At 41.6% G+C, this 27073-nt stretch overlaps 1 protein-coding gene across 1 annotated transcript in view; it reads right to left on the reverse strand.

Annotated features, from left to right (window-relative positions):
• LOC129112492 (protein O-mannosyl-transferase TMTC2-like) overlaps positions 1-27073 on the reverse strand; it is a 50348-nt gene that overhangs the window by 12700 nt on the left and 10575 nt on the right. Inside the window, 7 exon segments of the mRNA XM_054624611.1 lie at positions 118-239; positions 2021-2099; positions 2219-2403; positions 2951-3036; positions 3791-3905; positions 4385-5219; positions 13895-14510. Of these exon segments, the coding sequence (XP_054480586.1) occupies positions 118-239; positions 2021-2099; positions 2219-2403; positions 2951-3036; positions 3791-3905; positions 4385-5219; positions 13895-14510 (2038 nt within the window).

Below are 27073 nucleotides of genomic sequence, written 5' to 3' on the forward strand. Positions count from 1 at the left end.
TTCAGCTCCACGTTTAATTACACTCTGCCAGGTAGTTAACCACTGCAATCGTTACTAGGATAATGCTTTGGCTCGCGTCATGATTCTCAATGCGTGTGTGTCAGTAACGGGACTTACAATGATGGAAAGGAGTTTGCCATAAGTAAGGTGGGCTGGGATGTGGTCAGGCTTGGCCCTGAGGGACTCTCTGTACCAGTGACCTGCTTCCTCCAGCCTGTTCAGCCTCATGTAGGCCTCTCCTGAAACAGAACACACAGCTAGAGTCAAAATTTGTGTTTTTGGGTGATGATTATGAATAAAAGAAAACAAAGGAAACATAAATGTGCATTTGCATCAGAAAATGCTGTTTCAATGCTGTGAGCTGAAATACATGTGTGTATTTTTATTTCAACACTTAATCTCTGCTTCTGGAAGCTATTGGCAGCTAATGTGCCAAATGTGGTCCATTTTGGGCAGTGGTTGTTCAATGTGGTGCAATACAAATACATCCTATTTGTTTTAGTATATCTTTGTCTGTGCTAATTTATTACAGACCATTCTCCCAGCCTTGACCACTTCATGTATGTCCTAACCCAAAAACAAAAAGACCGCTAAGTGTAGGCCAAGCCATCGTCCATCAAAGCCAACAAAGTCGTGGTTATTAGTGACGAAAGTTAATTTAAAATTAAAGTTAAAATGTTTGGCAAAAAGGCAATAGAAGTGGATGCTGTTGACGAAGAGGAGGAGTTAGTGTAATATAAAGTCCATTATGTGTTTGTAATTATGGTAAAGAATACTAAATACTTTTTGTTTGTTATATTTCACATTTCAGCAACTGTACATAAGGCTTTCATTTTGCATAGTTTATTTGTAGTTCAGACTTTTTACCAGAGATAACTTCATGGCTTGTTTTTTTTCCTGACATGCAATGTGAATTGTGGGGCCTAATGTCCAGTCAATTCAGCTTGCCACAGGTGTACTCCGACCAATCTCTACACACTCAGGATGCACCTGGCAACAATTTGGAGTGCTTGAGCAAAATATCTGAATATTATGTCAATATCACTTTGTCATTTTGGGATATGGAGTGTAGATTTATGGGGACATTTTTTTATCAATTTAAAATTTAATCTACAACACAATAAAGTGTGCAAAAAGTGAATGGGTTCTTAAAACATTCTGAAGCCACAATGTTTAATGTTTTCCCCCCACCACCCTGCTGCATAGATAAAAAGTTAATATTGAAACTGCTTCTCAAAAAAGTTCTCCAATCTTTGGCATTTTTCTAACAGGTGCAGGACTTCACACGCTGAAATATTTAAAGGAATGTAGCCCTGAAAGAACAGTTGTCACGAGTAAATCTCTATAAGATTCTGTTTGATCTGAGGACATGCTGAGGGCCCCTGGTGTAATGTGACATCAGTTTAAACAAAGAAGCCGCTGGACATCGCACTAATGCAAACACTGCCCTCCATCAACCCCTCACTCCACCTGACAAAACACATTTCCCATTCTCCTTTAGCTTGTCCAAGGTATATAAGCAGACATCTCCCTGCAATCACAACCTTGCCGTCAGGATGGGCTTCCAATAATGTAATTAGTGTTACAATAACAAAGAGAGGGATGTGATTTATTGCACGGATTAGCTATAATCCACTGCAAGAGGACACAACGTCTGCGCAGTGTTGGAATCAAACAGGTGGTCCAAGTCCTTTTTTTTTGGGCAGTGAGTTAATGTCAAATTGTTGAATTCAATTCAAAGCTCGAATAAAATGAAAGACCAACATCTACAATGAAAACAATCTGAAACTCAAGCCAAACTTGTGCCAGGTCGACATTGTTTTACTTACGTCATAAAACAAGCATGACGTTGATCTTCATAATTATACGTATCGAATGGTTAAGTTACCTCACCTAAAATACTCATTTCAGATTTAATTTCAAAGCAGATATTGTCAAAGTAGTAATTTTTCATTCTGCAATTTCAGTTTTGAATTACAAACTAAGACTGGGGGTGAAACAGGCTCCAACAATAACTTACCCATCATGTTGAAAAGGCTGTGTGGTGCAAACTGTCGGGGCATTTTCTGTACCGCCTCCTTATATACAGACAGGGCCTCCTGAAGTAGAGGAAAAGAGTCCAGTTTTTGTTTTGCATCAGCATAATAAAGATGAGGGACTCTTAACTATCTACACCGTTTCCTGTTCAATTCTAAATGGTTGAGCTTTGAGTCCTAACCTCCTGCTGGCCCTGTTCATGGAGCAGTTTTCCCAGGTTGTACAGGCAGCTGGTGACGGAGCTCTTGTGGGCGTGGGGGTCCTTCAAGTTCTCATCTGGAATGTCGGCACATGTCAGAAAGGTGCGTTTGGCCTCATCCAGGCTGCCTTGGTTCATCAGTATGATTCCTGTGTTCAAGTAGGCCGCTGTGAAGAGGAGAGGAAATCATAGTCAATTTGGATGTTGTTAAGCTAAAAACTCATTCACACATCCAGTGGACACGCAATACAGCAAAAGGGAGACGGCACAGAGGTCAAAAGGCAGATGATATTACCATAAGAAAAGTAAGTGAGAAATAGAAATAAATGAGTCTATAAGGAGATGAAGCTAAGGACGAAATAAAGATAACTTATCAAGTTGAAAAAGCAGTCTGGAAACTGTCCTGACCTCTCTCATAAAATTGTCCTTGGAACAGTAAGAGACGAACCCTCATCTCACATGCGAGCACTCAAGTGTGAGATTGAATCTCATCATTTCACCGTCAAGCTGAAATGGCCTGAATATGGCCCTCCAAATGAGCATGTGGAAAAAGAACATCTTATTCAGCACTTAAATTGGACCATGATGGCGATCCAATAACGGGCCCTTGGCTCACATCTGGTCAATCAATGAGGGAGGAAATCTAATTGATGATAACTCTCTACTGATAACGACAAGCTCTACAAAATGAGAGTTTTTTTTTTGTTTACTTACATGCCAGTGTTGGCCGACTCCCAATGGCCAGTTTGTAGTAATGCAGTGCTTCAGAAAAACGCTCATTCTCCTGCAGCAGCAAGCCACTAAAAGACACAAAAAATGGAAAAATGTGAGACAACACCATGAACTGCATAACTGAGGATTTGTCTTGGTATTTTAAATCAGTGAAGGTTTGCTCAATATTACAGCACTTCAAAGTGATGTGTGGACTTTGGGTGAAAGCTGATAAATAAAACAACAAAAAACCAAAGCAGCTTCTGTATCACTTACTCAATATACCTTTGCACCTCAGTTTCAAATAATGCAAAAAACACCATCACTAGGTTTTCACTTCCTCCCTATGTTGCTTTGCCAGCTTCCTGACACCCGTAGCTTGAGAGGGAACAGAGTTGTAGGAAGAAAAACAATGTCAGCACGAGAGACGTTGGTCCGCTATGAGGTTTTGGCACCTTTGACACGCCGTGTTCCAGGATTGGAGGCGGCTTTCTGTCCTCCCACAGGCCCCGCAAACCAAGACTGTCTCAAATCAGCACCAGAAGGTACAGAGAACCACCAGGGACACACAAAGTTAGTTCCTATTTGTCACACTATTGCATCACACTTAGGTCTGAGTCCCACTTGTTTCTTTCCTCATGTACCAGATCTATATTTGCCGTCTCTAAGATCTTCCTGTCTGTCATTTCTCTGTCAGCATGCCATTTCCCTTTCTCCCTGCTGCCTTTCTTGTTCTGCCACTGCAATCTCAAGGGATGGATGCGAGGAATCTGAACCCCGATTGCGTCAAGACTTTGCGAACAGGAAGATCGGGGAGCAGGCGTCTTTATCTTTAACACTCACAGGTTATACAGCATGTCGGCCATGTTCCCTCGGTGGTGCAGTGCGTTTCTGTATGCCTTCTCCGCCTCCGCCATCTTGCCCTGGTTCTTTAGTACGTTCCCCAAGTTTCCCCAGGCTACAGGAGACAGGTTTCAGTCAAAAGTTGCACTTTCAGACCCGGAAATACACAACTTTGGTACAAAAGGACATTTTAAAAGAGTGTTATTGCCGTCAATTTGCTTAATTAAATAAATAAATAAATAAAACAGAATAAATAAGTAATTAAAAGACAAATATTCACAAAGGTTCCCGAAGCAGAGATGTTAGAATGTACTCAATTGAACAACTGTGTGTTTCATCGCTTATGAATCCAACATTTCATTTGCAAGAAGAAAAATGTGTTATTTCTTTATTCACAAGTTATACTGAATTGCTTTAAATTGCTTTTGGTGCTTGACAGTTACTGGAACTCAGTGCTGCACAGGGCTTTCAGTCAGTTCTCAAATAGTACAGAGAGGCAAAAGTCCCTTCCCTTCCCCTGTCTCCAATGGAAACTTAAGTCAGAAAAAGGACTTTGATTCCAATCCCATATGATAACTGCGCCCCATCTCTTACCTTTAGCAGGATTCACACTAATCCCAGACTTGTAGAGATTCTCCTCGTTGCTCCAGTCTCTGTTTCTCTGAACAGTTCTGAGTCCATTCAGCAGCACTAGTCCCGCACAGAGACACAACATTAAGGCCTTGCAGCCTCTAGTCCTCAGTCTGACATACAAGTGTCTTGCACCAACAGCAACCAGTAAACAAAAGCCTATACTGGGGATGTATAGTACCCTCTCTGCAATAACAAAACCTACATAGAAGAACAGGTTTGTGGCTGGGATGAAAGGCAATGAGACGATCCCTAATGAAAATAGTACTAGGTTTTCTGTAGGGGGCAGGGACGTCCGTGGAGGGCAGTGGTGGAGTCCAGCTGACCCATTAAGAGTGGTCTTTGGCGGCCCCTGGTCTGTGTTATGGTTTGTGTCAGGTGCATGGTAACCATTCCCGTTGGTGATTGATTTCCCATTAGTGACATAGGCCTTCCCGTTGGTCTCCTTGGACGTGGAGGTGGAGCCACGGAGGCCAAACAAACTCAGGAGGACAAATCCACCATAAAAGGCAAAGGTGTGAAGGTTCCTCCAGTCGGCCAAGGACCTGACCAAGGGAACAGCGTCCATGGACCAATCGAAACTGAGCTTGTCGGGGCAGAGCAGCAGCCAGGCGTTGGCGACCGGCAGGTGGAGGAACGTTAGCGTTCGAGTGAGAAAATGTGGCGAGTCAGCCGCAGGGTTGTCAGAGTTGGAGAAGTTGGGAGGCTTATTCCCCATCCAATAGAAGCGAGCTGACAGCAGAATCACTCCCCAGGAAGCCAGCACGCCGAGACTCAGCAAAACACTGATGTTCTTTTTCTGAAAGAGAGGAGAGAATAAAAAAGTCACACTAAAGGAAAACACCTAAATCAACATTTCAGTCCAGAGCCGCAAATGTTTGTTCTGTCTTCCAGAGCACCTGATTTTGTTTTCATTTGGGAAAAGCTAATCCACTAGCTGTCAAGGTCTTGATAAGAGCTGAATCAGAGAGCCAGTGGTCCCATAAATGTTTTGAGGGTCACTCAAGACAACACGTTATTAAGAAGTATGTTCCAGTTTTTTTGGAATGAGCTGTTAGGTATTGATATATAAACCCACCTTTGAAATAAAGAAAAAACTTGTTAAAAGAAAATGTGTTATCCCACTATCCCCTATAGAAGGAGAAACCGTGCGAAGCAATCTCTGGAATGTTTTTGAAAGCTTCCTGGGGCATAAACCACACTCAAGTACAATTATGCATTTCTTTGTAAGACTAGCATACTTCTTAAAATCAAAACTCCCCATAGCCAGAAACAACACAGCTTGGTTTACATGAAAAAAAAGGGAAATATAAAATTCTAGCTGGTGAAAGACACGCTGGGATTTGGACAGCTGGGCTTTGTAATGGATGTCTCTTTCGGTCAGCAACAATGTGACTGTTTACTTTAAGAAATAGTAATTTTTTAATGGAATATCTCAAATTTAAATCTGTTGAAGATGCATTATTTTGAATTTCACGTTTGGTTTGCCAATACATTTGTGAATGTTAAGAACATTGTATTAATGATAACAGGGCAACGTACTTCCACATAGATGTGAAGTAAGGATTATTACTACAACTTTCCACATATTACTAAACCACACTCGCCTCAGTTCTAAACTGGTGGAGGTCAACTTTGAAGTTCATTTAAAGCATTAGAGGATTTCTCTCTAAGTCCTAACTTGTTGCCTGTCAGGGTTTCAGTAAGTGTGACTGGTAATCAGCTTAAGACTTATTGTGTTGGTATGTAGATGCTGTTTACATCTCATAAGAGCATTAGTTCTGCAGCATGATCGCTATTAGGTCCTCTGTCACGCAACACCTTTAAACGAATTGTGACACGCAACCGGTTGTCAGTGTTTCCTAAACTGAATGGTGTTACACTCCGGATTGTCGTATCAGTACATACTTGGAAGGAAACATAGAGGACATTTGGTTGGTGACTCTTCAGGAAAATCAGTCTTTGATGCATACATTTTATAGAATGAATAAATATTCAAAGCCAAAGACAGAAACAGTGTGCTGTGACACTCCAGGGCCAAATGTATCATTCATTTCAGTTGCTGCACAATGGAGGACTTAATAGATGTCTGTAAGGCTTCACTTTGAGATACAGCTGCTATGATATGACAAGGTTGTGCTATCACGTCCTTGACCTTTGATCAATGGCTTGTTAAATTACATTCAGCGTTGACGGTCGGCAGGGAAATTGACATACTGATGACAGCAAGACATTTCCTGTCTGTCATATTCTCTAATGTCATATTTCTTCCATACATTAAAACATAATGCTTGCTGAAATCAATTACTGCTTTAATCTGATCAAGTGGTGTATTTCTGCCAAGATTAAGTACATCTGATTTCATGTATTTCATTTAGGTTAAACTGAAATGTCACACCGGCTTATTGACAGAGACAGCCTGCCGTAATACCGAAAAAGTGCTTGTTATTCATGTTCCTAACAGAGTTTACCTAATGGACTAAATACGACATAACATCATGAGTGATGAGCACAGAGATGCTGCTCACTTCCTTTCATTCCGAGCCCACTTGTTTTTTCAGAGTAATATGAACTGTATTTGAACCTGTCAGGGGGAATTAGAGGTGTGTCTGCACACACACAAGAGCACTCTTTCACAATGTAATTACTGTTTATGCTGTTTGGTATGAAAGCATGGGACAGGAGAAGTTAACATATTAGTAGTCTAGTAGCTCTGTTATCAGTGTTGGCTTTGATGTCCAAAGATGTGCTCTATAACTCAGTGTTGGTCCAATGTAGCCCTACTTTTCTTTTTTATCTCTTATGTTGGCTTTGATGTCCAAAGATGTGCTCTATAACTCAGTGTTGGTCCAATGTAGCCCTACTTTTCTTTTTATCTCTTAAGTTGAGTTTACTCTACTTCAGTAATAATTTAGACTCTCTGTAAAATCAGCTCTGAATGAATTGCACAATCGGCAGATAATAGCTACACAGAGCACAAAGAACAAGCTTACATTTGTCTCATTAATAAACTTTTGAGAGAATTATCCCCTCTCTTGCTATGAGCATGCTTGAGTAAGCTCCTGCCCGCTTTCAGGAACCATGATGGAAAACAACAAGTTAACCATTACAAACCCATGTTGGGATTAGAATAAGAGGTTTAGCATTAAATCATGTGACCTACTGGCTCCAGTTGATTTCTGCGTATCGAAAAAATGGCAAAAGCATGTTCCCCCATGAGGTTTGCTGAGGGAGGCGTAGACACAGTGTAGACACAGCTAGTTACAGAAAGCCACTTGTCGATAGCAAGATGGAAAAGGGCCATTTCAAGGAGTTCAACATTTCGGATAAGCATTGGGGAAGTGAGAGTGAAAAAAAAAATTGGATATTGATTTGCATGCTGAAAGGCCGCACATAAAGGATAAGAGAGAGTGCTTTTACACAAAAAGAGGGGGGTTTGCTTATTGATGGATGAGCCCACGTGCCTATCAAGGGAGGAAACTGTCTTAGAAATCCAATTCAGCTTGGCATCAGAAGATAAGCCAATTCCAGCAAGAGAGTCATTTGTGGTATTTAGGTGAATGAGCTTAATTTCACCCCTCGCTGCCTTGTCTATTTCTAAATCGTTCATTTACCGACTTCCCATTCAATCACACAGCTCACACCTGTAAGTATGCGAGCGAGGATGCTGGATCTGCTTTTGAATGCTGTATGACCATGAATGCACAAACTCAGCTGAAAATGAAATGAATTTTTTTTTTTGCCAACTTAACACACCAATCCCTTGTGTGATTAGAGAAGCAACACGTTGGTGAACAAGGACTCAAGTGAAAGGATTGATGGTTGTATTTTGCTGTATTGCTTTGCTCAGTAGAGTCTTCTGTTTTCGATTGAAAATAGATCTTCAATAACCCAACAACTGAATTATTCCCTACTAAACTGCACCCTTTAATTGCTGTAAAAAGTCCTTTAACCTCTCTACTGAACTGTTGAGTCATTGCTTTTCCTGACAATTCCTGCTTACATTGTCATTCTATGGTCAGATGATTATTGTCAGGGCACTATCAGGACTAACACAGCTCTTGAAACGAGCTGGTTTTGTGATTTAGTGGTGATTTAAGATTAATGCCTACATGAATTATAAAATGGGCATCTACGGCTCTCACAGGTATCTATGAATCTGCTCTGGGAATCAAGTTTAAAACGACCTAAACTCTCTACATTTGTTGAACCTCTCTCCTGGTGCACACTGTGACTCCAGGAAGGAGAAGCACAGGTGAAGCTAATCACATTAACCATGGCCGAACCACATTCAAGCTCTCCAGAGCTAATTAAGTCCATGAGTCTCACCTGTGTTGGACAAGCCAGACTTCTACAACAAGAGAGGACTATTCTGCTTCTACATGTCCTTAGTTTTTTCTATAAGCTCAATGAAAAATGTTAAAATGTCCTTTTGAAACAAAGCCATGACAGCAACTTCTTTTTTTTTTTTTTTTTTTTTTTTTTAAACCAATCCAATATGATCAGAAGGATTTCATGGCTTCAAAAAGAAAACTATAAGTAAACATTTTTTTAAATATTATTATTACTTGTTTGTGGCCATTATAACTATGCCATGTGCTAAAACAAAGAAAAATGTATCATATGGCAAGTCCCGGAATGAAATCCAAACGCAGTTAGCCATAAAAGCTAATCCTCGGGGGTATTTTCTGTATATGCTTTCAGGTTTCTTCTAATTTAACTGTTTTCAGCTTTAGTGTAACTTAAATCCCTGGGAACATGTTCTAGCTATGATTGATTTGCCTTCATTTGATCTGTGTATATCAATAGAGGACGGTTGGCATAATCCCCAGCCAACTGTCAAACGCAATATTCACGCTTGCTCCAAGCCTCTGAACCTTCCACATATCTCCTTCACTTTGGATCCTCATTTGGAAATTCAGCGTCAATTTCTGCATTTTTCCCCTCTCCTACTTTTCGTTCCACTTTCAGTTTATTATCCACATTTTCTCCTGAATTAACCCCTTCTCTCATTCTATCCGTCTCTCTCTTTCCGCTCATAAATATACAGCTTTAAGCTCCCAAGCCTTCATCTTTTAATGGTGCCATTCATTATTAGCTCTCGTTTTATTAATCCCAGAAGTGTGTGGTCTGCCTGTTGACACTGTAGCGTGCAGAGCTGTTTAAAACATGCCTGAAGGAACAGCGGGATACGGCTGAGTTCATACGTGCACTGTTTAACGCTGCTGAGGACTGACGCAAGACAGCAGGAGATCAATCTTCCGGACTTTTCTTGTTAAAGTCATGTCCAATTCAAACCGCACATAACTCTTTCCAGCACACTGGGCTGATCATGGATGGGATCAAATTTAAATCAAAATCTTGTTATGCTCAAAAAACTCTTTTGAAACTGTTTCTTTCATGTCCAAAATATAGACAAAACAACAATCATCATGTCAACCCCAAAGTTTAATTGCCAGCTACTTATTGCAACTAAAATATTATTTAAATATTAAATGGTTTATTTTATGTTCAAGATGAGGTGGGAGCTACATCACTCGACTGTGAAGCAATTCATTCTCAGTGACAAGTGCATGGAAAGGCCTTCAAAGTTCTGGACCCACTGAGTTTGCACAGCACACATCCCAGCCGTGCTCATATTTGATGCATTACCAGTGACATGTTAAATTGTGATGAAAGGTACAATGAGGCATGCATCCATTTCTTTTTTTCCAAACTCTCTAATGTGTACTGGATTCTGCTGACTTGGCGCAACTCACCCAAGTCATCAGACGGCAGCATTGGCTGGCATTAAGAGGGCTGACTTTGATAGAGTGACCTAATTACCCCATTAGTTCTCTCCGTGAAAGCCCTGCCGCTGCTGGCACAGGGGACTGTAATGAGACGGGTCACAGGCTGAAGCCTCGCGTGCTGTCCACCAAGACAGCTGATAAAAGCAGAGGGCGCCGGTGGTGTTAACTTGACATTTAAAGAGCTTCCTGTTTGAGTAATTTAGGGACAGCACTGTGAAAGGGCGTTACACGATGATCAAATGTCGTACAGCTTTTGTTGGTTTTGTGTAATTACTAATTTGTGCTATTGAGGATAATCTTCTTAAAATAGCGTTACAGGCTCAGAAAACAATGGATGTCATGCAAGAACCAATTGCACAAACAGATAAGTTCCATTTACACGTCAAAGTCTTGTGTCCGGATCCAATTTTGGGGGCAGTAAACATGCACCTGAAGCTGTTTAGCGCCAGAAGGACAATAACTTTACCATTTTAGTTACAACAATTAACACTTAGCTAGCTAACAACTATCTATAGACTACCACATGGATGTAACAGACTTATGGGATATGACACGTTGAATCAAGCAATTAAAAACAAGTTTGTGCAGTTAAGATAGTTTGTGCAAGGTATGTGAAGGATAAGAAATTAGAAAATCTGACCATGCCCTACTTTTGACATTCCAGTACACCCAATCATGCAAGCTAAATAAAGAGCATAGAGCAGAACTTGCAACAGAGGGGATCATTTCACGGCTGAATGCTTCTGCTTTAATTAATTAGGACAACGTCACCCAAACCGTCAGCTGGTTACACTGATCTTAATTTGCCAGCCTGCAGCGCTCATTGAGGCAAACGGGGGAGGAGGAGTCAGTAACCCTCTAAGAACACTATACAATCCCTCTAATGCCCACGTGCCTCAAGTAAATCCTAAAAAGTGGGGAGCATGGAGGATTATTTGAGGAACTATATTCCCCACCTTTTGCTTAAGTGCTTTCAACACAGGGTCTAATCACTGACCTTTCTGTAAAACCAACAAAAGCAAAATATTTCCCTGGACCTGTCTAAAGCCTGGAGCCTCATTCATCAACCTCTTTGTTTTAGCCATTGACAGACTGAGTGCAAAGAGCAATGTTCTTATGATGCTGGCATGCAAGACTCATTCTGCCTTCTCAATAGGCTGCAGCGCTAACGCCACACCTTTCTTTGTCTCCATCCTCCACTTCCTAACAATGCCTCCTTTCTACCTTGTCTCATTTCAAATCTCATCTCAGTCTGATTATGGAGTTAATAGGATAAGAAATGGGTTGCTGGCCGAAGCGAAGCGCATCTGTCTCCTGCTTTTTCCACTGCAGCTGATTTGCATTTCCTTATTGGTTGTGGCTGCTGTGAGGCAACGGTCAAATAACGTGATGTGAAGGTTTTTCCAATATTTTGCTTCATGGTGGAAGAAATGGGACATTTTTGATTTAAAAAGGAAATAGCACATGCTGCAGTGTTCTGAACCGAGAATATTTGCAACCTATCCGTCTACCATCTAATCCAATGGCTACCGACTGTGCCTCAGTGGCAGAGTGTGATACAACAGACGCCAGGTCGTTCATTCTCAATGTGCCTTTAAGGGTACAGTGGGTGAGAAAGACCAAGACCAGATAAAGGAAAGGAAGTGAGGGCATAGTTTCCCTCTCATTCTCTCTCGGTATCCCTCTCCCTTTTGTGTTCCCATGCGCCCTGAGACGTCTGGCTCATAATCGAGGAAACGATTGCCCCCGTGGCTGGCCCCCGCACATAACGAGCTCCCCGCCAAGATAGCCGTGACCGGGGCAATAGAGGAGGGCATTGCCAGAGTGATAAACGAGCCAGATGTGCTGGAGGCGGCATTGGGGTGCTGGGGGTGCTGGGGGGTGGGGGGTTGGCACTAGGACCTGACAGGCTGGCACAGGGATGCCGGCCAGGGCTATTGTGTCTGGACAGAGAGGCGGAGGCTGCTGATGATAGCCCTGCTCTCCTGTGTGATAAATACACAGGAAAATGGGATTTTTCATAACGGCTTCTGACAGGCACTGAGGGTGATGAAATATTTCAGACTGTAATGCAACAGACTGGAAAAAAAGGGTGGTGCTGGATGTATTTCAGGTTGTACTTTCTCAACTCTCTTTGTTGACAAAGGGCCGGACAAAAGAACGCCTGATGACACAATCCCGACAAATACTGCGTTAAGAGGGTTTGACATTTCGCAATCCATTTAGATTCATGTTTTTTCAATATTTCTTTGTTTTTTTATAATTGAACTTGGTGTCCAAGGGAGGGGCAATTAAACCCCACTTTCTCATCAGGGTCAGTCGGCACAACTGAATCATATCTTTCATCTTGATCTTGAAGTTGCCATTAAAAAGCATTCAGGGAAAAAGAGATTGAGAGAGATGATTTAGCAGCTTGTGTTGTTTTGCATGGCCTCGCAGTCGTCAAAGCAAACACACACATGCGTGAGTCACTTATGCCAAGCACGGAGAAGAGAAAACATTATAACTCCCTCTTTCTCCCCTCTCTGATCTCTCTGCGCCGCTCACCGCAGGCCCACTAATAACAGTCGTGGGTTATCATTCTGCCAGAAACCTCTACAGGAGAAGCTGCCCCACTGGTACAGTAAAGCCTTACACACTTGCAGGTAGAACCTGTTTTTATTTGTAGGCAGGCTGTGTAAATAAGATCAGTCACGCTAAAGTTTGTTCTGCGCTGCGGTCTGCATACACCAGGAAGTTCCATAGGACATTTGTCATGAACTATGCAAGGTTACATCACAAACCTTGCTATAAAAAGAGGTATTTATAGATGTTTCCTCAAGAAGAATCAACTATAAAAAAAGACTCCCATGCACACACACACACCACTGAGAGACTGTCCTTGCTCAGTAAACCCAAGGGGACTTTTTATTACGCTAGTTATGCCTTTTTACGAGGGCCATCACGTTGGCTAAGGAGCAGTTCCTCTAATCAAATGTTGAGTGCCTACGAGAAGAGCTTTTCCAGTCAAACACTGATCCCCATAATCAGATGAGTCACGGCGTCAAGGTTGTCCTCCCCAGACAACTTGAGTTTGAAGGTGAAAATGGAATCTTGCAGAAGAAGAATAGTGCGTCTATATGTGTGTACATTGTTTGTAAAGTCTACTCGACAAGTGGAAATAAATCATTTACCGGAGTAGGACGTGTTGTTTTTCTGCACATACCTTTTGTCACCTTATATTGAACAAAAAAACCAACTCGCCCTGAAAATAGCTTTTCCTCTGCTACTGCTCTTTTTTTTCCTCGAAACAAACAAACAAACATAATGAGGCCGAGATCCTAATCTTAAATCCCTCGCATTAATGTGAATCTTTTTACTGCAGCATGCTGAAGTTGGTGGCAGCGTTGCGAGGAAGTGGAAAACTTCCCCTGTGCATATATTTTCTTCCTGTTTAGCAGATGACAAATGACAATGGCTTACTTTTCATTCACCAACTGTGCGCTTTTCGCATCGACAAACAGCTTTTCTAATTACACTCCTAATGAAAAGCAAACAGCCTGCACACACAAAACTAAATCCACCACACAGGAAACATAACAGCTGGCTGGATGAGGTATGCCTTTGAGGGGATGAAAAGGAAACTGGTGGGGACGCCAAGAGCCTGTGAACACGCCGGCCCTCGTGGCACGCATTCATTTACCTTTCCTAGCAGGAGGAGAAGCGCCTGGCGCAACCGGAGTCTCTGGAACACGAAGAGGTCGTAAACAGCCGACACGGCCAGCACCGTCACCCCTTGCTCCTTCCACAGCATACTGGCTGCTGCACACCACAGGCTGCCCAGCATCCAGCCCCAGCACCAGCCGACTGAGCTTCCCCCACATGGCCAGGTCTGAAAAGCCCCATGTGGGTCCCTGCGAAGTCCACAGTGCCTCACATAGCAGAGAAGAGACAGCAGAAAGAACAAAGCAGCGCCAACGTCCGCCCTCCCAACCACGCCAGAGACCGCTTCAGTGTGAACCGGATGAGAAGCGAAGAGAAGGCCGGCCAGCAGGCTCCACAGTCCTCCGCCGAGCAGCGGGCGACTGAAGGCCGTGAAGAGGGCGGTGACCAGGCCGTGCAGCACCACGTTCAGCAGGTGGTAGCCCCAGGGCCGCAGGGCATGCAGGGTGTAGTTGAGGCGGAAGGAGAGGGTGCAGAGTGGACGGTAGGACTTGTGGCTGCCGCTGTGAGTGAGCAGGGTGCCCCAGAAGTCGTCAAACAGGATGTTGGTCCACGGAGTCTCAGGAAGAAGGTCCTGGTTGGTCTTAATGGCTCGGCTAAAGGAGCAGAAAAAAAAAAGAATATTAAGCACCAAGTTCATGAAATAATATCTTCAATATGATACAAAATGAAAGGCTACATTTATTTATTATTTATTTTGGATTGTTTTTTAAACAGAAAAGGTGTGGGCCCAAAAAAAAAAAAAACCCACCAATGAACTGGAAATTGCTATAAATGAATCTTTGTGGGGAACTGCAAAGTTGGGTTTTTACGTCACCACTAGCAAATTAGTCAAGTGACGGATGGTATATACATAGACATATTCTAAACTAAGCATTTTAACATGTAAGTATTAACAAATCATTACTTTTCCAAAGACTTTTAGTTGGACACACACACACAGTATGTACAGTACGGCCTCTTATGGATTAATATGTTTTCCACATTGCTGATGATACAGTCATAAGTGAAGTTTAATAGACAAATGCAATGAGGACGCCAAATGTAATAAACAGGCCACAGAGTGTGTGATTAATACACAGACGTGTGCTTTGTTGCTCTCTGTCGCACTCACAGCATGTACATATGTCACAGGTATCGGCACACACACACCCACACCCACACACACCCACACACACCCACACACACACACACACACACACACACACACACACACACACACACACACACACACACACACACACACACACACACACACACACACACACACTCTCACTCACTCAGGTGGTTTCACACCCCCAAGGCTGCTGTGGATTTTCATAATTAGGGCATCATTACTGGTGACACAAGCTCATTCGTGTTCACTCACAGACTGCAACAGATGAGGTTCACCACATGGAGAGTGATGGATGGCAGCTACAACAACTCAGAGTCGAAAGGGAGAATCCCCCACAAGATACAGTATTATAAATAAAATAAGTAAAAGATACCGCTGGCATAGATATTAACACACTGATTGTCAACTTTAAAAGGATTGCATTTTTCATTTTTCAGCTTAATGTAAAGAATTGTTCCATGTTCTGTCAGTCAACGGTCTACTGACTTTGAGACACATGATTTCATTAGCTTCTAGCATGTATCAGGCTTATCAATATCGGTTTAATTTATATATTTTATAACAATAATTAATTTATTACGTTTTTAACGGCGCTCGGAGTGGCATAGGGAAGTTTGTTGAATATCAGACACACAAGCAACAACAACAGGCAAAATGATTCAGTAAATTCGGATTGCATCAGTTAAAAATTTAAAATAACATTGTAAAAATCGGTTTTCCTGAATCTATGCAGCCTGCCAGAAGAAAATAGGAAGGCTACCTGACAGAACAAGGACAGTGGACTTTTTGTATGCTGAATACATTTTGAATGCAAGATCAAAGAAAATCATATTTCAAATCACCTTCAAGTGAAAGTAAAACTGATTCATTATAAAAGAAACCATTAACACAAGGACAACCACGTGTTCTGACCTTCAAGGACAACCACAACGCATACTGATTTTTGTATCAGGCAATAATGTTTTTTGCATGTCGCAGCATCAAAACGTGTGGATATTGGAGAATGAATGTCTTAACATTTGTGTTTCTAAGATTTGTTCAAACTGGCCCTCATGGCAATCTACTTTCTCAGGGCTTGATTACGATCAGCGTTGTTTCTGTTCTCGTGCATGGCGCACCAGAGAGGGAAAAGACAGCGACAGGGGGCCAGCCGAGGACTTCCTTTGTCTAGAGATTGCAACTTAGTGCTGAGCGCATAAAGAAAGAGGAGGGAGAGCTCGAGCTGCCAGCCTGTAGCCAGCATGAGAGCAGAAAAAGTAGAAAGGGAAAGACTGACCAATGCGAATATAAAATATTTCAGATAAATCCGGTTTTGATGCTCAATGTGTAAGTCCTAGTTTAAATGTATTTTCTTTCAACAGCCCTGTCATCACATGAGCTCTAGTAAATTCCTTCATTTCCCAGGATTGTTCTCAGTCAGGGAAAGTGTGCTTCTCAGGCTCTGAGTTGCAACAGGCCAAAGGGGAACTCTCCCTTGTCTGAAATTTCTAAGGACTCAAAGCATTACATCATTCAGTTAACAAACCCATTTTTTTTTTTTTACTGTAGTTCCACAGTGAGCTATTATTTATAAAATGTTTTACAGTCCCAGAACAGTACGAGTATGATATAACTGTGGGGATAAAGGAGCAATAAACATATATTGAAATGTAAAGATTATGAACATGTTGTATTAATGCCGTATTGAAATTAATGTCCTGAGAGACCTCCGCAATCTCACATTACAACACCGACTCAGCTTTAAAAATGCACATAATAGATTTTGATTCATTGCTGAAACAAAAGAAATACCATGTCCACCAAAATCTGCAATTGTGGCCATGTTTTTTCCACTTTCCAGTGTCCCCTCGGGCAATAACAGCACACTATCAAATCCAAACATGGCTATATTCACCCTCACCCAGCTCCCTCTGGTCCCCTGGTATGCCTTGGATCTCAATACTCTCTGCTGATAAATAATTTAAATATTCAAATCAGCACCAGCCACTCATCTCCCTCCCTTTTCCTGCCCGCCACTGGAGGCTGAAAAGAAAGCATTGGCCATGAGGGGAATGGGTTGAAAGTACTGGTTGTGTGTGTGTGTGTGTGTGTGTGTGTGTGTGTGTGTGTGTGTGTGTGTGTGTGTGTGTGTGTGTGTGTGTGTGTGTGTGTGTGTGTGTGTGTGTGTGTGTGTGTGTGTGTGTTGTGGCTATAAGGGCTAAATAAATAAATAGCCACATGCAAGGTGTCTGTCTTTGTGTGTGTGAGTGTGTGCACATGTGTGTGTGACAGTAGAGCCCGTGCTGACGGCTTCATTGAGACCTGTCGCTGCAGCCGTGCAGATAGAGTGGTCTCCCGTAGTGATTGCATTTTACATAGGGGGGTCTTTTGTATTCAGCCCCCGTATGTGGGGCAGGCAGGCAGGCAGGCAGGCAGGCAGGCAGGCTGGCGGGGGCACTCTATTCACAATCCTCAAAGTACAGGACGGGTTCGGTCTTTTCAATTTTCTTCTTCTTTTTTTTGTGGGGGGGGAGGTAAAATCGGAGGGATTTCCATCAGGGGCTGAAAAGAGACATTTTTTTTAGGACCTTTTGTAAAAGGCTGAGGTCCTTCTTTCACCTGTCCACTGCTTTTAGTGACGAGAAAATTGGCTGTCGTTCAGTGTTTGGGTATGTTTCTTTTCAATATGCAAATTTAGCACTCCACCACCTCCCCAACAGTGATCTCACCACCAGTGATTTGCTTTTTCATGTGCAGTGGCTGCCTACAGACACACACTGGGCCTCTTGTTGGAACCTACAGTCCCTAAATATACATTGAATGTGCAAAATATAAGGGACCCAATGAGATTTTCTCTGCACTGATTAGATGAAGTGAAAGCCATTATTCATTATTATACTACATCAGTCCCAAAGGAGATGTGGACAAAGAGAGGAAGAGTTTTTGTTTTTTTTAAAGATAACTCCGTGATTTAGGGGGGTGTAATGGAAATGATTGCGTCTTCCAAAAATACAGCAAAGGTGGAGCAGAATCTACAGGGCAGATATTCCATGCCTCTTTGTGCCGCAGCTATAAAAGGATCTGTCAGGATAATATTTTAATTAAATGTTTACAGTTTCAAGGGAATAAAGTTCACATATTTTCTACTATGCTCTCTTCGATGTAAAATAATCATATAAATTACGGGTTGAGTATTCTTAACCTGTCACCAACATTACTGTTAATCAGATTATCAGAAGGTGTTTGTATGTAAGTGGCTACTTCTGGTAAAATAGGTGTCTTCAGAGTTTCCTTACTGAAAAGTAATGTTTTAAATATTTCTCACCAAAATGCATTGCATGTAACATTGAGCTCTAACAAATGTGAGTGCATCTTACTCCTCAACACATTAGCAAAGTCAATTTCATTCATTATTTTATTTTTTTGTCGGATTGCCACATGTCTTTGCGTTTCGCTGCCACCAACCATCTATCAGCAGAGAAGTAAGAAAACAGGAATGTGCATCACATCGCCCAATTTCTCGTAAAAAGCTACAGAGCTATGTGAATATACAGTATGTCTGTACACAACTTACCAAATACAAGCAGAACTACTTTAGCATATAGTAATGTAAGCTAGTCTAACCAATTACTCCCAAACAATATCAATATTTATTCTGGGAATTCAATTAGACTGCATCCTATAAAAATAGTTGTTTTTGTTATTGCATCTGTGTTAAATTCAGTTTACAGATTTCTGATAAGTTTATGCACAAACGCATACGGCTCTACACCAAAGTACATTGCTCTCTGTGCTCATCCTCAACAAACCCACCTTTAGTTTAAATAATTGCGTCCACTAATAGAACAGCAATATTAACTGCATTTCAAAACACCGCACTTGAGTCTGTTTTAAATATTTGGGCTCTGGTCCAGCCTCTCTGTCTGCTGCATGTGCACGGGCCCGCCTGCTCCGCTCTAATAAACATCTGCTGTGTAAACTGCCATCGCTTAAAGTAATCAGGACCGGCTGAATTACAACCTTTAGTAGCAGAGAGCATCCTCTGGCTCCCTGACAGCAGTAATGAGATGGATTAGCCAATCATCCTGAAATCAGCGCTGCTAATGGATACGGATCTGGACATTATTTAAAGGACATCATCACCTCTTTGTTCTTTTTTTTTTGTTTGCATTATGTCTTTCTTTCTAGCCACCTCCATTCATTCTTTTATCTTGATTTTTTGTATTTATGAAGTTAATATCATTTCAACCATCCATTTTACCTCCCTATCCAATTACCGTTACTTTACTACCTTTATCCTTTTAATCTCTCTCCTCTCCTTTAGAATGTAACTCATCTGAACTGGTCTGCTGTGGTACCAAGTTATTTTCAGTGCCCGTTGTCTGGCCAAGAACTATTACATTTCCATCTCCTCACTGAGCAAGAGTGCTAATTAAGCACACAGACACGGAGCGGCAGACAGTCCTATTCACACAATGCTCATCTTGGGCTGGCATGCTGCTGAAGTAAACACATCACCGATGCTGCTGGCTTTGTGCACAGAAACACAGATGATTAAGACTGTGTGAGAAGACGGGTCCGCCGTACTGAAGGGACAACAAATCACGGGGGACAATGTGCCACTAATGAGCACTATGATTACAGAGCTGCCACCTTTATAAACAAGTGAAATTCCACCTGGATCACCATGAATTTACACCCATTTTGTTCTTAAATGGTATGGAGTCACAGAAGACTTAAAGGGCCATACACCTTAACTGCAATGTCCCCAGTTGGACTCCAATAGGGAACCTTTTGCTGCATATCATTATCAGTTTCAGGTTTCCTTTATTGTCACTATCTCTACTGCAAAAACAACAAATCAAGTCAATTCAGGTGAGAACAACAAACATTCTCTGGTTTCTGCTTCTCTAACATGAGGATTTGCTGATTTTCAGTTTTTAATATTATTGCAAACTGAATATTTTTTTTATTTTTGGACTGTTGGTCAGATAAATCAAGTGACTTCCATCTTGGCTTCAGAAAACGGTGAATTTTTCACTGTTTTCACATATTTTCTAGGCCCAAAAACATATTACCGACAAATGCACCAACTATCAACTACCAACTACCAAATCATTCATTCATTTAGAACCAGAGGACCAAGAACAAATGGTTGATGATTTACTGACATTGATTGAAGACATCGCATTTATCTGAGTGCTCAAAACAATTTGCATTGGAAGAGGAGTCTCTCATCGCATCCATTACCAATTATTGATGCCATCATCATCATTTCGATTCTGTCTTACCAGCACAAGCAGGGAGATAAATGGGCAGTGTATTAAAGGGAGATGGAGAGAGTGTATGTGTGGGTCGGTGTCAGGGTCCAGATCACCTCTGTGTTAATCCAATTCTAACAGGATTAGAAAGTGATCATGGAGTTCCTGAGACATGCACGGGGGTCAGGGGTCAACGAGTAATCTGATTTAAAAGTTGTGTGTATGTGCGCTCAAGGCATAGATTGACACAATATGTAATCTATACAAAGCAGTGTTCTAATTCCATGTGGTGCTGGAGTTGGAAGGAAAACACTGGTCATGGCTTTGTTCCCGGTGAACGCCACAGCTGGTTGAGGATAAAAAATCCCATAAATTTCAGTGCCAATGGTCACTGCAGCGGGGGAGTGTATTGTACTCCACCACATGAGGGAAGTGAACACGTGGAGATCCATCCTCGAAGTATCTACCCATCCATCACAGTGCAAGGTGGAACGATCATGCGTAAAGTCTTTAGGCTCACCGGCTGGGCCTGAGTGATTCATTCATTGGCTGATTATCAGCTTCTATAATCCTGCCAGTATGTGGCCACAGCATGATGGCAGGGCTGATGAAGATGAAAGAGTAAGATGAGCTCTGGCTTTCTGATTTTATAACCTCATCAATATTCCTTCTACCTTAATAAAGATACCGTTCCCGTTTGAGTTTTTTCTCCTCACTAAATGGTTATGCCAGCGAGACAGACTATGCACAAAAGCGTTAATAGAATATTTGCTTTTACTTTGTTTCTGTTTAGTTTGTATATCTGTAGGCTGGTCAGGAAGCGAGCATTAAGGGAGTGTTCAAACATCATACGTCATAGAAACCACTGGCAGAACAATAACCCCCAGAAGTGGCACAGCAGCTTTCCCACACTCAGTCCCATGCCAAACTGGCACGAATATGGGTGGAGAGGAAAAATACATAAATGTCCAGATAGCATTCATAAAACTCCGTCATTCTTCCAGCGGCCTAGTTGTGAAAGATTTATCCTCAGCCCTGCAGAGCGTCTTCCCTTTGCCGGTGCCTAAGACGAAATTTGACAGATTTCATGCACGGCTCTCAGATGCAATTATTTGTTTCTTTCCATCGTTTGAAATGTGTGAACAGTGATTAACTGCTGCTGGATGTGGTTCAACATAGCTGGGCACTGATGACATGAAAAAAATGAGGAAAAATCTGGCAATCTCTTTGATACAAATACATATATTACTGGAAATAAACCTGAGACACAGAGGATGCAACTCACTTTGTATTCAAGGCAGCAACCTACATTTTATCTCTCTTGCTCAGTATACTGGATCTATCTTTTCATTGATTAAAAATAGCCCATCCTGCAGCTTCCAGCATTTTTCCCAAGGGTGCAGAATAACCAGCCTGAAGTTTGTTGCAATGAAAAGGCCAGTTAAATGGCTTATTTTAACTCTTCAAGAAGAACGTAGCCTGACAGCACAGCCAAGTACACAAAGCAGTCTATTTTAGATGTTGTATTTCTATTTTTCTAAAACGGCAAAGGTTGATATTTGCAGTTATTTTATTTGTTCACAGACCCACTGCAACATACAATGTTTCTACTTGATAAAAGACTGAGGATAATTACGAAACACAGATACGTTCCACTCACATCAATATTTGTCCAAATAAGTAATATAACTATTCATTAATTTTAATAATCAAAAGAACACACTTGTTGTTAGTTACTCCTCATCACTGGGTTCCAGTGTTTTAGTGTCATCATCAAGCTGAGCCCAACAGTCAACTGATTAAGATAAAGCCTCCTCTATATCCTCAGTCTGTCCGAGCAGCCAATCAGGAGAAACAGATTTCTTCCGGGGGCTCCCGGCTTCAAAGAGGCTGAAACAGTCAGAGCAGAGTGTCAGGAAGTTGGCTGTCTTTCTTCTGTCAGGCCAAGAACTCACTTCCATGTACCCTGTGAAGCTGGCTTCCTGATTACAAGAACAACTAACTCCAAATAAGCCAGGGTCAACTCTGTAATAGACCATTACTGGTTCAATTCTGATCGATAAATACGTCATATTAAAGCCTGTTTTTATGTTTCATAAGTGAGTATCAAGCATTGACGCACCCACAAGCTCTGTTTTCAGGATATTACTTTAAAAAGCGCCAACTGGGAGTCAGTTGGAGGCCAGAACAATCAGCAAATTGAGGGTAGTGACGCACAGTGGTGAATTCTTAATGATTGTTGAACCACATCTCTGAACTTCCCAATCTCATGACTGCTTCAAATAGATATTGTAGATCTAAGAATTAGGCATGGTTCAACCTCGGATTGGGAAATTGGAAACGATTGCCAGAATGGCCACCGTGTTTTTCCAGTTTATAAATCTGAAGCAGAAACCCAAGGACAGCGCAGCCATTGTGCATGTGCTGTACATGTGCTTACATTTCAGGTACAAGAAGAGTTTGTGTGTTTCAACAAGAAGAGCGCTCTGCAATCATCTGTGGACTGGTTCAAGTTTGAGTTGCAAACAAATTTTGTGATACGCCCACTGATGACTAATCCTTTAGACTTACCTACCTACCGGTAACCTCAATGTGCAAAGCAAAATGTGTACACTTGTTGTGCAATGATATATTTAATACTTAAAGTATAGTTACAAATTCAAAGAAATACTCTTATTTGCTTTCTTGCCAAAAATGAGTTGATTAGCTTAGCCTAAAAAGGCCAAAAGCAGGGGCAAACAGCTACTCCAGCTTTGTCCAAAGATCACAAATAAGCCCAATAAAACAACTCTAAGCTCACTACGACAAGAAGAACTCCCCCCCTCTTTATGCTAAGCTAAGCTAACTGACAGACATAAGAGTTGTATCCATCTTCTCATCTGACTCTCTGCAACAAAAGTACATATTTAATGATGAGTGATGCAATATTGTGTCTGACCAACTGATAATCAAAATTGGTTTATTACCTCATAAGTGTGGAAAACAGATCCACAGTCATTAGAGTATATCTGACGTAGACATTTCTTAAAACACAAAGCTTTTTGTGGTTAAAAGTTATGAACCCAATCATCGAGAGTGCAACTCCTTCATCTATTCTTCAGCAGATTGATTACACAGTCTTTATCTCCATCCAAGTGATTGATTGATTGCTTCCCCCATTAGATGGTTGCACAAAATAGAGGTGATCTTACAACAATGCCAAAACTGCCACCTCAGCTAAAAAGGAGGCAGGGCCCACCACAGAGTCCCCTGAGTGATGGTGTCAATAAAAGGCAATGATGGATCCTCTGCCCGCAGCAAGGGGAAGGCTATGGGAAATCAATGGCTAATAAAACTAATGCTCTCTCCCCAGGGCATAAATACATCAGATACAGTGAAAGGAAAAGACCGGCTCAAAAAAGCTGCGTAATTAATCAAGGTTTTATATGATGAACATGAAAACTAAATGTACAACTGCAGATGCAAAAGAAGTCCTTGTGACAGTTTGTCCATACAGAACAGCAGCTATTTGAAGCAAGTTTAAAAGCAGACCTTCCACTAGAGTATTTGTACCTTTAAAAAAAGAAATATGTGTGAAAGTAGTTGTATTGAAAAACACTTGAGAGGGAGGTCTGGGGAGTGTAAAGCTCATTTTTTTTCAAAAGCAAATTACAGTTTTGCACCTCCCAAAAACTACCAGGAACGTCTTTAGAAAATGGTTCTAATAGATATTTGTTCCTCCCTTACACATTAAGATTGGAGCTCTTAATGTGAAATTCATAGGTATTTAAAAAAACGCCTCACCCAATAAAAACGCCATATGCCAACAGTATGGTACTGTGCCCGACAACATCCACAGTGAGAAGCACATTTAAATGAGCCAATATCCAGGAGCAATGGATGCTGAGAGTTTTAAAGGGTTTGTAAATTCTTTGGCTCCCCACACATCCAGCTCTTATCAGCGAAACAGTGGCCAACTTTAACACCCTCCATCCATCCATCCATCCATCCATCCCCACGGTGGGATCCAAACAGAAAACAACCTCCGGCATGTTACCAGAAAAAAAATGAGCAGCCAATCAGTCTGTCCAAGTTCTGCATCCAACATGGCCTCGACTGTTGATTACAGTGTCTGACTGTGGACGGGTAATTAGGGTGGCCTCCCTGAGTCGCCTGCATCCGCAGTGATAAATGTGACGCCTGATTAAAAACGGATCGAGTGCTGTTTTCTGGCTGTGCCAAACAATACATAAATCACAGCTGTGTGCAGGCTGATGATATGATTTAAAATGCCAGACAGATGTCGCTTCTGCAAATACAACATTGATTCATCTGCGAGAATTTATGCAAAGTTATGCTATTTTGCTGGGATGTAATTTGCTGCTTTTCACTGTCAAACTGTAATATGCAGAACTGCTCAACAGGGATGTCACCTTATAATCCCTCTCTGAATAAGGGACAGTCAGTAGTCTACTCTACTCTAAATGGATTTTTCGCATTGAAAAAATGGGATTGTTAAGATAGAGAAGTGCGCTTGCTGGAATTATTGAAAATGGATTTTTAAAGTTACTACTTTACTGCTCCTTACATAATGGACACTCAAAAGTGACAGTACATTTCTGAGACTTCCATCCAACACTTATGTTTAATTATTTAATGAGGTGTCAAGCAAATGCTATGAAAAATGAAAACTGCAATTGTAATTGTAAAGGGCTCTATAAAATGTTGTGGATAGTACTTATTTCCATAAAATAATTTTCGAGGGCACAATACTGCACATTTTTCACACAGAAACATATAGTACACAATAGTAGTAAATAGTGGCTTATTTAGACACAGCCATATTTTAGGATAAGGCTACATGCGTTTGAATTAATTCAAACTGTTACTTCTCATTCATTAAAATGAGCCATCTTCCTGTCCAAGTATTCTCCAGAGGTCACTATTACACCTCCAGTGGCATGACTACTTTACCATCACCAGCTTATGATCATGTATTTGTTTCAGCACCAGGTACAACGCCTATTCCCTTTTCCCTTACCTCCTTAATGCATCTTACCTTCTGCTTCTACAATCAATTCCACTGGCCTAGTTCCAGCAAAGCTGCGGGTGTTGGCACAGTGACCTATAAAAAACCTCCAGCCACCTACACTCATCATTATCGAAGCCTCACTCCCACACTTGAATTAAAATGGAGGGACTTGGAACACCGAGGACAAATATATTGCCTGGCATTGATTTTTCTCTACAGGGAACAGATGAACGTTGAAGGGTCCTGAAGAGTCACGGCACAGAAAAGGACAGCCAATGATCTCGGCTCACTCTTCACCTTAGTCCAGCTGTATAATTTGCATGAACACATATTCAAATTTACTCACACACTCGCAGAGCACTAGGCGTGTACACTCTGCATCAACAATACCCAACAATACCCTAAACAGAGGATTGCAGGCACACAATTTACTTGAATCAACAGCATGGCAGACTTTGGCTTGTCTAGCTGGGTCTGTTGGCAAGAGGTTCCTTTTTTTCCATTCTGAACAAAAAATCTGTGCACCAAACCCCAAAAACTTGTATCTTGAAGATTGAACTTGTGTATACCCGACTCTTGTTCTGCTATAAAATAGCACACCGGTATAAATAGTTAATGAAAGAGTTCTTTTACTGAAGGCTAATCAAATGTGGATATGAGGAGTCCATATTTCACGTCTGTTCCATGAAGATCAAACTTTTGTTCAAAGTTCTGCGTCCCTTTGAGAAACTGGATCATTTTTGATCTGCGGCCGAGATCATAATGAGGACAACATTAATTGCTGATGACAAATCACGGAGCCAGTGGATCATCTGAGTGTTGCAGCGCTGCCAAGAACGGAGCAGCTGGAGAAACAATGGTGCATTCTGTTCCTGCTCAAAAGCCTTCTTTCTCTGATATGAAAAAAAAAAAATACTTAAATCCTCCACCAGAATTGGTTTGTAATCTGATCCGGAATTTTTCAAAAATGCATTAAGAATGTAGAGGATTTGTGTCTTTATGCTGTATGTAAAGAATGGGTATGAGTGCAGAAAAACAGTGTCACACTCAGGAGCAGCGAGGCTTCTTTCTGCTTCAACAGCTCTCAGTGGTCAGATTCACATGCAGCATTTGTAACGGCCAAGTATGCTGCACTAACAGGCCGTACGGCACTGTATCCAATCCAGAATAGGCCCTCCTTTCTTCTGCCGTGACCAGTTGTCACATTCCAGCATTAGCCAGAGAGAAACTGTAGCTATAGAGGGGTACCACAGGGGCCAACCCAAACCAAATCTGTCTTCTTTTCAAGGATCTGTGCTAATTATCTAACATCTTTTCACATTCTGATCTGTGATCTGTTGAACACGGCTGGTACAACGAAACCATTTGCCTGAACTCGACTCTCACATTGGAACCAATGAAGTCAAACCCCATCCATTTGACCCTTAACTTAGGACAAAGCAAAAGCTGGCTGAAGTGGTTCAAAGGTACTTTTAAGTCAAGCCACGTTTTCAGTCAGCTCTAAAACACCTTAACAATGCAATAATTCTATCAAATATCCAAAGGCCAGCACAAGTATTTATAGCGTATGAATTATGAAACAAACAGAATCCAGCGCAATAATGAAATATGTCAGATGCAATGCCTTGCAGGAGGTTTAATATATTCCAAGTCTGTCAAGCTATCAGCAGGGGTTCCAAAATATATAGCCTTGTTTCAAATGCTGCAAAAAACTCCATTATGAAACCATAAAATGCATCGTGTTACATAATAAAGGTACCATATTCCCCTCAGATATGGACTAGAGGGACA

The sequence above is a fragment of the Anoplopoma fimbria genome, chromosome 23 (genome assembly GCF_027596085.1).
Source record: "Anoplopoma fimbria isolate UVic2021 breed Golden Eagle Sablefish chromosome 23, Afim_UVic_2022, whole genome shotgun sequence".
NCBI classification, from domain to species: Eukaryota; Metazoa; Chordata; class Actinopteri; order Perciformes; family Anoplopomatidae; genus Anoplopoma; species Anoplopoma fimbria.